This window comes from Heptranchias perlo, chromosome 7, assembly GCF_035084215.1.
Source record: "Heptranchias perlo isolate sHepPer1 chromosome 7, sHepPer1.hap1, whole genome shotgun sequence".
NCBI lineage: Eukaryota > Metazoa > Chordata > Chondrichthyes > Hexanchiformes > Hexanchidae > Heptranchias > Heptranchias perlo.
In genome coordinates, this window is record NC_090331.1 from 27,862,962 (window position 1) to 27,877,209 (window position 14,248).

The window sequence follows — 14,248 nt, forward strand, 5'->3', positions numbered from 1 at the left end:
ACAGTGAGGAGGATAGTAATAGACTTAAAGACATAGACATGGTGGAATGGGCGGACACATGGCAGATGAAATTTAACAGAAGTGCGAAGTGATACATTTTGGTAGGAAGAATGAGGAGAGACAACATAAACTAAATGGTACAATTCTAAAGGGTGTGCAAGAACAGAGAGACCTGGGGGTATATGTGCACAAATCGTTGAAGATGGGAGGGCAGGTTGAGAAAGCTGTTAAAAAAGCATAAGGGATCCTGGGCTTTATAAATAGAGGCATAGAGTACAAAAGCTAGCAAGTTATGATGAACCTTTATAAAACACTGGTTCAGCCACAACTGAAGTATTGTGTCCAATTCTGGGCACCGCACTTTCGGAAGGATGTAAAGGCCTTAGAGAGGATGCAGAAAAGATTTAGTAGAATGGTTCCAGGGATGAAGGACTTCAGTTACGTGGATAGACTGGAGAAGCCGGGGTTGTTCTCCTTAGTGCAGAGATGGTTGAAAGGATATTTGATAGAGGTGTTCAAAATCATGAGGGGTCTAGACAGAGTAGATAGAGAGAAACTGTTCCCATTTGCAGAAGGATCGAGAACCAGAGGACACAGATTTAACCTGATTGGCAAAAGAACCAAAGGCGACATGAGGAAAAACATTTTTACGCAGCAAATGGTTATGATCTGGAATGCACTGTCTGAGAGGGTGGTGGAGGCAGATTCATTCATGGCCTTCAAAAGGGAATTGGATAAGTACTTGAAGGGAGAAAATTTGCAGGGCTACAGGGAAAGGCTGGGGGAGTGGAACTAACTGGATTGCTCTTGCAGAGAGCCGGCACGGGCTCGATGGGCTGAATGGCCTCCTTCTGTGTTGTAATCATTCTATGATTCTAACTGGAAATATAGCTTTCAATTGTATCATTTTTTTTCAGAGTTTAGAAAGGATAGTCATGACTCTGAATAGTATCTACTTGGCCAGATTCTTAGGGCTAGAAATGGGACCAAGTAGCGCCCGTTGTTTTGGCGCTATGTGGCCTCTTGAAGTACCAAGATGGCGTCTTGGCTGCACAGGCACATTTCTAGCGTGATGTACGCAGACACCATCTTGGTATAGGTATTAGCGCATGTGCAAATACCGAACGCCGGCATCATGTAAAGTAAGCAGAAAATGGATACAATTAGTGTGCAATGCTGATTTAAAGTGATAGACACCATTTTGGAACTTAACGCTCAACTCAACGCACAGCCTTAACCATGACCATCTGAACATTTCTTGGAGTGCCTGGAGGATACCCCCACCAGTGCTATTTAAAGGGACCAAGCAGGATTTACAAGATAGTGGCTGGATTATTGCATTTGGCTGCTGTTGCATTTGTAACTGTTTTTGGAGGTCTCCTATACTTGAGGTGAGAGTGACTGCTGCCCTTGACATCAAGGCAGCATTGGACCGAGTGTGGCACCAAGGAGCCCTAGTAAAATTGATGTCAATGGGAATCGGGGAAAACTCTCCAGTGGCTGGAGTCATACCTAGCACAAAGGAAGATGGTAGTGGTTCTTGGAGGCCAATCATCTTAGCCCCAGGGCATTGCTGCAGGAGTTCCTCAGGGCAGTGTCCTAGGCCCAACCATCTTCAGCTGCTTCCATCATAAGGTCAGAAATGGGGATGTTCACTGATGATGGCACAGTGGTCAGTTCCATTCAAAACACCTCAGATAATGAAGCAGTCTGTGCCCGCATGCAGCAAGACTTGGACAACATCCAGGCTTGGGCTGATAAGTGGAAAGTAACATTCGCGCCAGACAAGTGCCAGGCAATGATCATCTCCAACAAGAGAGAGTCTAACCACCTCCCCTTGACATTCAACGGCATTACCATCGCCAAATCCCCCACAATCAACATCCTGGGGGGTCACCATTGACCAGAAACTTAACTGGACCAGCCATCTAAATACTGTGGCGAAAAGAGAAGGTCAGAGGCTGGGTATTCTGCGGCGAGTGACTCACCTCCTGACTCCCCAAAGCCTTTCCACCATTTACAAGGCACAAGTCAGGAGTGTGATGGAATACTCTCCATTTGCCTGGATGAATGCAGCTCCAACAACACTCAAGAAGTTCAACACCATCCAGGACAAAGCAGCCTGCTTGATTGGCACCCCATCCACCACCCTAAACATTCACTCCCTTCACCACCCACGCACCATGGCTGCAGTGTGTACCATCCACAGGATGCACTGCAGCAACTCACCAAGGCTTCATTGACAGCACCTCCCAAACCCTCGACCTCTACCACCTAGAAGGACAAGAGCAGCAGGCACATGGGAACAACACCACCTGCACGTTCCCCTCCAAGTCACACACCATCCCAACTTGGAAGTATATCGCCGTTCCTTCATCGTCGCTGGGTCAAAATCCTGGAACTCCCTTCCAGACAGCACTGTGGGAGAACCTTCACCGCACGGACTGCAGTGGTTCAAGAAGGCGGCTCACCACCATCTTCTCAAGGGCAATTAGAGATGGGCAATAAATGCTGGCCTCGCTAGCGACGCCCACATCCCATGAACGAATAATAAAAAAAATATTCTCCCGAGGGAGCTTTTCAAACAAGCCTGGGGAGGTGAATATCCTCTCAGATATCATTGAAGCATATTTAATCTGGGGAAATCTATAGAATTCCTGATGAGAAGGCCTATTCCTCTCGCTGATGCTCAAAGGATTTGAAATCATTAGGAACAAGTCATTCATCATTTTTACCCTCATTTTTGTATTTACTAAAAGGGAAAAGTTCATGGTTAATCCTTAGCAGTGTTTAGGCAGGAGACAGTTCCTGGGGTGAGAACGGATGAGAGAGAGGTTAGTGTTGGCACTGCGATTCAAGATATAGCCAGCCCTCAGTGCCTCCTCTCAGCCGGTTCTCTCAATAACGTCATCACTCATAGTTGAAGCTGTAATGCTCACAAGAACATAATAAAGTCTAGAATTAAAAAAATTCATTCCATCAAGCCTGTTCATCAGAACATAAGAATGTAGATGACCACAGGAGATCATTGCAGTCCATCTGGCCAGTTCCAGAGGTCCCAGTTCCTTGTGCAAATCATGTAAAGCCTGCTGCATTGTGGATTCTACCCACCCACTTAATCATTCTCTGTAACATTTTCCTATCAAAGTAAATCAAATGAAATTCTAAAATATTTATCCTTATACCCTACTGCATTCATCTTTGATCAGTTGATATTTTTGCTGTTACAGTTCTGCACAGAAATCGATCACATAAAGCTGTATTTATCCTTATACTCCTCAATCCCATTTCCAACCAAATACTCATCCAGTTCCTTTTTAAACTTGTTGGTGAACATAGCTGGGAATCTTTACTACCTATCTACTCCTCTATAAATGAGCAGAAATTATTCTAAGTTCAATTCTTGTTTGAAAAATGTTAACTTATGCTAATGTCCTAATCGGTCTATACTCACAATTCAAGTTAAGTAACCTACTTGCATCTAAATTATTGCTCTCAATATCTCCAAAATTCACCTCTCAATTTTACTGTCAGTAATAAGAACAAGTACAGCAACAACTAGTTGCATTTAACGTAATAAAATGTCCCAAGGCGTTTCACAGGAACGCAATCAGTACAAGGCTTAACACCTTAAATTTTAGAATCTTAATCATCCTTCACCTTCTCCACTTCTCCAGTGTTCTTTTGATACTTAAAAAGGCACACAATTTTCCAAACAAGGTTAAAATGACATATTTTGACTTATTGTCAAATGCTCTTCGGATGTATCATAGCATTTGATTAGCCTTGTTCATAACAACTTGACACTGACTGAATAATTTCACTAATTGGTGAATCATCAAACCATAATTTATTTTCATTCTTCCTTTCTTTATGTCCAATATGCATTGATCTATATCCCCAACCCATCCACTTAGTTTAATCCATTTTTTTAATGCTACCAATCTCTTTTATCCTCATCAGTTGACCTTATAACTTTGTGTCACAAGCAAATTTTATATATTACATTATCAGTTATGAAAAGGAGGGTTGGAACAGATCCTTATAGAACTCAACGACCTCCGCTGCCAGACAGCTTTTCCCATTTACCATAACGCCCCTGTATGAAGGCAATTTTCAATCTAATTAGCTATTAATTCTATACGCTATGATCCTCTTTGTAAGCCTAAAATGTGGAATTGTATCCAACAAGGTTAATTATCATTGTATTTGATTTTTAGAAGAAGTACTGGTGACCAAACTTGCATCCAGCAAGAAGTTTTTTTAAAAATTCCTGTTGACAGTGTTCGCAATATTTGCGGCAGCTATACTCAATAGAATGAAATGTCATAATTCTACATCGTTAGCGTGATATCTGCTGGAATGTAAACAAATGTAACATTTTGATATCACAGCAGAGATTTTCCGCCTTCACATGTATGGGATGCATCTCCGTCATAGCAGGACTTTCTCCTGCTACAAAGATGTGCTGATAACCCCGGATGGCATTCCAGCCTCTGGATCATTTGTATATTTAAAGCAGCCCTGCTGGTCGCCACCAGGGAGGCTGGCTGATATGGGAGCGGAGTTTTTCTGCAGTGTGGGCCCTCTTTTGGAGTTAAGTAGACCCACCCTCTTTTGACCTCTGTCATCTACAGTTGATTGGCCAGGCTTTCTGCTCCAAAAATTCAATATCCCTTCCTCCATTGCCATAGCAAAGCTGGACACCAGGGGCTCAATTTTGAAATGGTGGCGGGTTGGCAGCGGGGGGGGCGGTGAAAGTGCATGTGACAAACCCGAATAAACAAAACTTACCGTTCCCGATCGCATCATAATTGATGGTGATTAAAGTTCTTTCCGGGTTTCGCACCCGGCAGTCAGCCTGATTGACAGGCTGGCTGCCGACAGGAGCTGCAATGCGAGAGAGGGGTGGGCGGGGAGACAAAAAGACAGCGAGACGTCATCCATCGCTGGAACGGAAGATCAGGGAGGGGGAAGAGTGGAAGATCGCGGGGGGGGCAGTGGGGAAAGGGGAAGATCGGGGGGGTTGAAGAGGGGGAGATCGGGGACGTTGAAGAGGGGGAGATCGGGGGCACATCGGGGGGGGGGTGAAGAGGGGGAGATCGGAGAGGGAGACGTTGGAGCAGGGTGGAAAGGTAGGTTGATTTTGTGTTTTAACTTGGTCTAATGGTTTTTTATTTAATTTATTTTGTTTACTTTTGCTTGATCCGGCCCTTCATGTCTGGTTTCACCAGGCGTGAATCAGAAGCCGTGGGAAAGCCGCCCAGGTAAGTTAAAAATTGTTCTAACTACCTAATATGTCACAAGTAAAGTGCCTTAAGTACCTCAATGAGGTACATTTGGCTCTTTAACTATCATCCAGCCGGCTTTAATTGTCGGCGGGCCTTCTGGATTCGGGACGCCCGCTCGCACACAGGTGTGACTGTGGGGAACTTGGAAGTCGGAGGGTTGGAGCCGGCTTCCGAACCCGCTCTGCATTTCTGCAATTTTCGCCGCCCCTCCGCCCCCCCCCCCCCAACGCACCCGCAATTTACATATAAAATCGAGCCCCAGGAACCAGTAGGCAACCCTGGAATCCAAATATGTGTGAGCATATATTGTACCTTGCTGAGGGCCCTGCCTGCGAGAAATCAGGGGGACATGAAAATGGAAATGGGTGCGGCAGAGCACGCCCCACCCCACATTTCTGCTCCCACCCAACTCAGTGGCAGAGGGAGAGTGAAAAATCCTGCCCCTATATTTAAGATTTATTCAATGGCGTATTTAATAATTGAAGACCAACAGAAAATATTCACTTCATTGTTATACTAGATAAAGATACTTATTTTGTGGATTTTTAGAATACAAAACTTGCGGTCCACATGAGTTCCGTTGTGCCAATGGAAGATGTCTTATGAATGCAGATTGGGAATGTGATGGGGATATTGACTGTCTTGACCATTCAGATGAAGCACCTAAAAATCCCAAGTGCGAAGGAACAGGTAGAATATTTTTAAGTTCCTTTCTTTATTGTTACTTACTAATGACTACTAGGTGATGGTGACTGAAGATTCCTGTCGAATATATAACACAACACACAAAATAATCAGCATAGTGTTACAATTAATGGTTAAAATAGAAATGTTATGATGAAAGTGGTCTGGAAGTGGCATGCAAAGGTGGCACTATTAAGAAAGTAACAAAGTGCTAGGAAATGGCCCAAGAGTAGTCTTATAATATCATTCTGTTTTATAATTCATTTTTCTATTCCAATTCACGCATTGGATTCCTTCTGTCAAATGTTCCAGAGTTGTTTTGTTTTACTCGTTCTATTCAAATTTCCCTTTTCATCAAAGATTCATTCCTAAATCTCTAAATTGTATTTCTTTTAATGTGCTCATATTTCTGTTTAGCTTTATAAATGTATCTTTTAAAGGTGGCTAACTCTCCCTTGTGTCCTCTGTATTTTCGTTGCTGGTAGGAACAGATGCTGACTACCTCTGTGTATCACATCTCCATCCTTGGCTCTGTCATTATCCATTATTTTGGATGACTGAACCACCAACTGGAAGTGTTCAAAATTTGTTTTGTCGGTCACTGGTCAAGGATCTGTCTGCACAGAAAACTACTGATCCATGTTTCAAAGGCACTAAATCAAATAATCACAACAGGCTTAATAAAAATGATCGGAATTACTGTCTGAAGTATTTTCTCGTTTTATTTCAATTTAATTTTTCTTTTACTTGAAATTTTAGGGAGATTGTAGCAAACCCTGAGCAGCACAAGAGCACCCTTTTAGAATGATCCACTGAAATCTTTGGTTCAAAAACAAAATCATGTTTATCTAATTGCTGCCTGAGTGATTGCTAAACTTCATTGAATCACTATGGGATTTGTATGCTAAAATATTTTTTTAGAGATGGTTATAATTCCTATGTAGTTGTCATGGAATTGTTTATTAGCAATCCTCTGATATAAGTGGCGTTGAATAAAGGCTGGATTTTCATGTTATGTGGGTTCTTTGCAATATTCACAATTTGTTCTTTTTTCATTTCCAGCCTATACTTCCTTAATTCCATGTTTTCTTTTCTGTCTTCATGTCATATACTTGGCTACACTTTTTTTAAATGAGTAGATTCAAATTTATCAAACCAAATCCCAGACTACCGAGCATTTCTCAATTGTTACCTCCCTGGTTGGTGATCCTGTGATCCAACAAGTCTGTGAGATATCTTAGTCTGAGCAGCCTGACTAGTCAGAATAATTCTTACACACATACTATGATGAATAGATATGACTGGATTCATGCCCTCAATTCCTCCCGTGACAAGTTCCAAATCTCAGTTGTGTCATCAGAGAGAAGTAATAAGTGAACACTTCTGAAAAGGAAGGAGGAAACGTATTCAAGCTCACCACTATTGCGTGCCTTTTTGTGATGGGTTACACATCAACCTTGGTAGAAGATCACCCACCACTTCCTTCAGCCAGAGAATTGGAGGGTTGGGGGTGCGGTGGTGACTGATTACTTTAAAATTACAGGGGAAAAAACAGGCAGCAGATTGCACCAGCGTTCAGTTCTTATGATAGAAAAGAATTGGCTCTCCATTGGTTCTTTTCTATCAATAAAAATGTCAGTCAGTGGCTGGTGATCAATATTTGAATATATAAACGGAGCACTGCCATCCTTCATTCAATTTAGATTATCTGGTCATAATCATCTTGCTGTTCCTCGGATCTTGTGCACAAATTGGCTACCATGTTTCCTACATTACAACAGTGAATACACTTCAAAAGTACTTCATTAGCTGTAAAGTGCTTTGGGACGTCCTACGGTCATGAAAGGCACTATAGAAATGCAAGTCTTTCTTTCTTTCAACATAGAATTACATAGAATGTACAGCACAGAAACAGACCATTCGGCCCAACAGGTCTATGCCGGTGTTTATGGTCCAAACAAGCCTCCTCCCTCCCTATCAGCATATCCTTCTATTTCCTTCTTCTTCTAGCTTCCCCTTAAATGCATCAATGCTAGTTGCCGCAACTACTCCTTATGGTAGCGAGTTCCACATTCTAACCACTCTCTGGGTGAAGAAGTTTCTCGTGAATTCCCTATTGGATTTATTAGTAACTATAATTTATTTAGGGCCTCTTGTTCTGGTCTCCCCCGCAAGTGAAAACATCTTCTCCACGTCTACCCTATCAAACCCTTTCATAATCTTAAAGACCTCTATCAGATCACCCCTCAGTCTTCTCTTTTCCATAGAAAAGAACCCCAACCTGCTCATTCTTTCCTGATAGGGATAGTATTAGATCCAAAGAGGAGTTATATGAAGTTGCCAGAAAAAGTATCAAGCCTGAGGATTGGGAGCAGTTTAGAATTCAGCAAAAAAGGTACAAGAGATTGATTAAGAGGGGAAAAATAGAGTATGAGAATAAACTTGCAAGGAATATAAAAGTGGACTGTAAAAACTTCTAAAAGTATGTAAAAAGAAAAAGATTAGTAAAGACAAATGTAGGTCCCTTACAGTCAGAAACGGGAGAATTTATAATGAGGCACAAGGAAATGGCAGAGCAATTAAACAAATACTTTGGTTCTATCTTCATGCAAGAGGACACAAATAACTTCCCAGAAATGCTAGGGAACCAAGGGACTAGTGAGAAGGAGGAATTAAAGCAAATTAGTATTAGTAAAGAAATAGTGCTGGAGAAAATAATGGGACTGAAAGCCGATAAATCCCCAGGGCCTGATAATCTGCATCCCAGAGTACTAAAAGAGGTAGCCATGGAAATAGTGGATGCATTGGTTGTCATCTTCCAAAATTCTATCGATTATGGTACAGTTCCTGTAGATTGAAGGGTAGCAAATGTAACCCCTCTATTCAAAAAAGGATGTGGAGATGCCGGTGATGGACTGGGGTTGACAATTGTAAACAATTTTACAACACCAAGTTATAGTCCAACAAATTTATTTTAAATTCCACAAGCATTCGGAGGCTTCCTCCTTCCTCAGGTCACCTGAGGAAGGAGGAAGCCTCCGAAAGCTTGTGGAATTTAAAATAAATTTGTTGGACTATAACTTGGTGTTGTAAAATTGTTCAAAAAAGGAGGGAGAGAGAAAACAGGGAACTACAGACTGGTTAGCCTAACATCAGTAGTAGGGAAAATGCTGGAGTCTATTATAAAGGATGTGATAACAGGCCACTTAGAAAATATCGACAGGATTAGACAAAGTCAACATGGATTTATGAAAGGGAAATCATGTTTGACAAACCTACTGGAGTGTTTTAAGGATGTAACTGGTAAAATAGATAAGGGAGAACCAGTGGATGTGGTATATTTGGATTTTCAGAGGGCCTTTGATAAAGTCCCACATAAGAGGTTAGAGTGCAAAATTAAAGCACATGGGATTGGGGGTAATATATTGGCATGGATTAAAAATTGGTTAACAGACAGGAAACAGAGAATAGGAATGAATGGGTCTTTTTCAGGGTGGCTGGCAGTGACTAGTGGGATACTGCAGGGATCAGTGCTTGGGCCCCAGCTATTCACAATATATATCAATGATTTGGATGAGGGAACCAAATGTAATATTTCTATGTTTGCTGACGATACAAAACTGGATGGGATCGTGAGTTGTGAGGAGGCTGCAAAAAGGCTTCAAGGCGATTTAAACAAGTTGAGTGAGTGGGCAAATACATGGCAGGTGCAGTATAACATGGATAAATGTGAAGTTATCCACTTGGGAAGGAAAAACAGAAAGGCAGAGTATTATTTAAATTATGATAGATTGGGAAATGTTGATGTACAAAGGGACCTGGGTGTCCTTGTACACCAGTCACTGAAAGCAAACATGCAGGTGCAGCAAGCAGTTCGGAAGGCAAATGGTATGTTGAGCTTCATTGCAAGAGGATTTGAGTACAGGTGCAAGGATGTCTTACTAGAGTTATACGGGGCCTTGGTGAGACCATACCTAGAGTATTGTGTTCAGTTTTGGTCTCCTTACCTAAGAAAGGATATACTTGCCATAGAGGGAGTGCAGCGAAGGTTCACCAGACTGATCCCTGGGATGGCAGGACTGTCATATGAGGAGAGATTGGGTTGACTCGGCCTGTATTCATTTGAGTTTAGAAGAATGAGAGGGGATCTCATTGAAATGTATTAAATTCTGACAGGGCTAGACAGACTGGATGCAGAGAGGATGTTTCCCCTGGCTGGGGGGTCCAGAACGAGAAGTCACAGTCTCAGGATACGGGGTAGGACATTTAGGACTGAGATGAGGAGAAATTTCTTCACTCAGAGGGTGGTGAACGTGTGGAATTCTCCAGCACAGAAGGCTGTGGAGGCCAAGTCACTGAATATATTTAAGAAGGAGTTAGATAGATTTCTAGACACAAAAAGCATCAAAGCGCATGGGGAGAGCGCGGGGATATGGTATTGAGAAAGAGGATCATCCATGATCATATTGAATGACGGAGCAGGCTCGACGGGCTGAATGGCCTACTCCTGCTGCTATTTTCTATGTTTCTATAGGTATAAGCTCTCAATTCTGGTATCATCCTAGTAAACTTTTTTTGCACCTTCTCCAGTGGCTCTTTATCCTTTTCATAATATGGAGACCAGGACTGTTCACAGTACTCCAAGTGTGGTCTAACTAAGGTTCTATACAAATTTAATATAACTTCTCTACTTTTCAATTCTAGAAATGAACCCAAGAGCTTGGTTTGCTTTTTTATGGCCTTATTAACCTGCCTCACTACTTTTAGTGATTTGTGTATCTGTACCCCCAGATCCCTCTGCTCCTCTACCCCATTTAGACTCTTATTATCCAAACAGTATATGCTCCCCTTATTCTACCTACCAAAATGTAATACCTCACACTTATTACAAAGATGTAAGAGGATATTGTAACCACAGCTACCATTGTACCTCTGTTGAAATAGAGCACACCATTGGAGCGTGCCAAGCTTGTGACTTGATCAGAGTATTTTTAAAAGAACTTCAAAACTTTAATTTTTTTTTGTATTTGTGATCACTACACTACAATGTACAAGTATTGTTAACTTGAACCATATGGTAATTCATGCATTACAGATTTATTCTCAGTGTGATTAAACGCCATCATTAAAGCTAATAGCACATTGCCATCATTGTCTGCTTCAAACAACCCAAAATGTACATCTTGTGAATTGAAAACAGCAGGAATCCCAACATTGTGCTGCAATTCCCTACAATCTGTTTTACTATGCCTGCTGTTCTGTTTGCTCTGCTATCTAGATTGTTTTGTCACCATCGATTGTTATTTGAGTGCCTTTTAATTCTAATTTTTACTATCCTACAGCTGCTTTCAGTGATCTTTGGTTTTTCCCAATTTTCTGACTCAATTTTATTCCAATAATGTTTTACAACTTATGGAAATTGTAAAGAAGTGACTAACCATTCAAAAAATAATTTAAGCACTCTTATTGACAATTGGAGGCTAAAGTAACTAGCTTTGTTGGACAAATCTGGTGACAAACTGCCAGGATCTGTAAATGTGGCACCAATCATAACAGGTCATAAACCTCTGTATAAGCAGTTTCTGTTCATGCTTTCGTGGCTATCATAATTTCAAATACAGTGATGTAAGCTGTTCAATTTAAATGCAAGATTTACACTCTTTTCAGCCTTTACAATCTTGAAACTTAAAAAAGGAATGATGTCAAGGTATTAATTTGGATTTAATTTAAGACCTCCTGCAGTCTTTCACAATCCACGTCATGATTTGCCATACCCCCAATTGTTCTGTATTGTAAAGCATTTTCTTGTCTAGTTGATTTGAATTTCCATTCTTGATCAACATTATTAATGTGCACTTTATCAAAAATACTTAATTTAATTCTATGTCTCATTAAACTAAAATAATCTCAGTGAATCTTTCTAATCTAATCTTATAGATCCTGCTCAATTATTTACAATATGCCTCCCCTGAATTTTCATTATTGGTGCATAATTAGTGATCATCAGTGATCTAGAGTATCTAAATCTAAGTTTCTCTGTCACCAGGAGAGATATGCAATGTTCTAACAGCTATTATTGTTCCCATTGACTTTACAGCAACATTTTATATAGATATTATTATTATTACTGATGTTAATAATTCTGGATCTTGGTTAGATTACAGTTGGAATAATGTATATAATTTTGGGCACCCCATTATAGGAATGTTATGAAAGAATGTAGTGTTACCAGGAATGAGGGGATAAGATTATGAAGAGATACTTAAAAAGTAAGCTTTTTTTGACTATAGCTGAGAAGGTTAAAGGCCTGGTAGAAGTCTTCAACATTATGAAGGGGTTATGATAAGTCAAATTGTGGTAGGTTGTTTGTGCTGGTTAGTGACATAATAGCAAGAGGGCACAAATTTAAGATAATCACAAAAATAATTAAAGGGGAGGTTCTTCAAATTTTTATATACAATGTAGTTAGAATGTAGTTTTTTCTGTCATAAACTGTTGTTAAAGCAGAATCCATACATTCTTTTAAAAGGGAGTTTGATAGTTTGTGAAAAAGAGGAATATTTGAAGGTATGGGTAATGACCAGGAGAGTAGGGTTAGACATGCTTCATGAAAAAAAAGTCATAGAACCATAGAGGTTTACAGCATAGAAGGAGTCCTTAAGGCCCATCGTGCCCTGTGTTAGCTCTTTGCAAGAGCAATGCAAAACCAATCCAACTCTCCTGCTCTCCCCGTAGTATCTTTCACTGCTTCAAATATTTATCCAGTTTTCCCTTAAAAGAAGCAATAGTTTCTGCCTCAGTGATTTCTTATGGCAAATCATTCCATGCACCAGTAAGTCTCTGAACAAACAAATTTCTCCAAATATCTTTCCTCACTTTCAGTGGAAATCTTAAATTGATGATCCTTGTTACCAACTCCTCAACGAGAGAACATAGTGGGATAGAAATTTGTTACGGCCTGTTTTTGGGCACATAACTGATGGTGCGCGCACACAGCAAGCGCCCGAATTAGGACGCCCAAGTCTCGCCCGAAATTGGGCCACGTGCCTCATTGTAATAATTGGGACAAGTTGCTAGCACCTGCGGTGCCTCCAGAGGCAACTTGCACATTAATGGTGCTCCAAATTAGGCTGTTTGCCCTGCTAGCAGTAGCTCTTGGATAAGTCTGGTGGGATGGGGAAGATAGAAGAAGAACTGGTGGGGGCGATTGCAGCCCAGCAGCAGCCCTCAGGAGTGATGTGCAGCCGGGAGGAGCACTCCTGCGCTTCCCAGCTCCAAAGGAAGGTAAGTGGGGGGATAAAACTTTTGAGTGACAGCTGCTTGTTAGGCCGCAGAAATCGCACCAAAACCTGAGTTGCTCCGCTCAACACTGATGAATTTTGCTGGGGGGTTCTTAAACAGGCATTAGGCTCCTCATTTGCATATGCAAGATGCCTAATGCCCGTTTATGGTGGCCACCCAAGACGCCTGAAAATCATCCATGGCTAATGTGGTAATCGGATATATAATTAGGCTTTGGGACACAGCGCATAGCCCTGGATAATTGGTAATTTTTGGACCATTTTCCACCTGGAAAACAGGCGCAATGAGGAACAATTTCAATCTGGTCTCAACTTATTCACTGTAAAATTTCTTCATAATATTAAAGACCTCTATTAAATCTTCTCTTAGCTCTCTCTCCACCAATGGAAATAGCACCATTCTCTGCTGATAATGATAGTTTTCTATTCCCAGTATCATCCTGATGAATCTATACCGAACACTCTGTGTGTCCGTTATATAATAGTATGCGCAAAAATGTGCGAGCATTCTAAATGTGGCTTAATCAATGTTTTGTATAAATTCCTCATTACTTCTTTCCTTCCTTCCTTCCTTTACTCTTGCACTCTATGACCCAATTATAGAAGCCAAAATTTAACTGCCCATCTTATGGCTTTATCTATCTGCACTCGCACTCACACTCTCAGGGAATTATGTATTTGAAACTCTCTCTGTTCACTGACATCCTTCTTTCTATTAAATGTACATTCCAAATCTTTGTTTTTCTCAAAAAATGCATTACCTCACACCTATGCACATTAAATTGCATCTGCCACCTGTCAACCCATTCTGCTAACCTGTCTGTCTTCCTGAAGTCTTTTACAGTCCTCCTCACTTATTGTCAAACTTCCTTCCAGTGCATACTTGATAGATTGAATGGCCTGTTTATCTTTTATTATTTCTGCATGGAATGTTGGTGATGCTGGCTTGGCTACAATTATTGCCTGTCCCCA

The 14,248-nt window shown here is 41.1% G+C and overlaps 1 protein-coding gene across 1 annotated transcript in view; it reads left to right on the forward strand.

Moving 5' to 3' along the window:
• Positions 1-14,248, forward strand: part of LOC137323576 (low-density lipoprotein receptor-related protein 1-like) — a 1,400,855-nt gene that overhangs the window by 1,163,442 nt on the left and 223,165 nt on the right. The window contains exon 54 of the mRNA XM_067987196.1: positions 5,841-5,981. Within this exon, the coding sequence (XP_067843297.1) occupies positions 5,841-5,981 (141 nt within the window). The remainder of the gene's footprint in view (positions 1-5,840; positions 5,982-14,248) is intronic.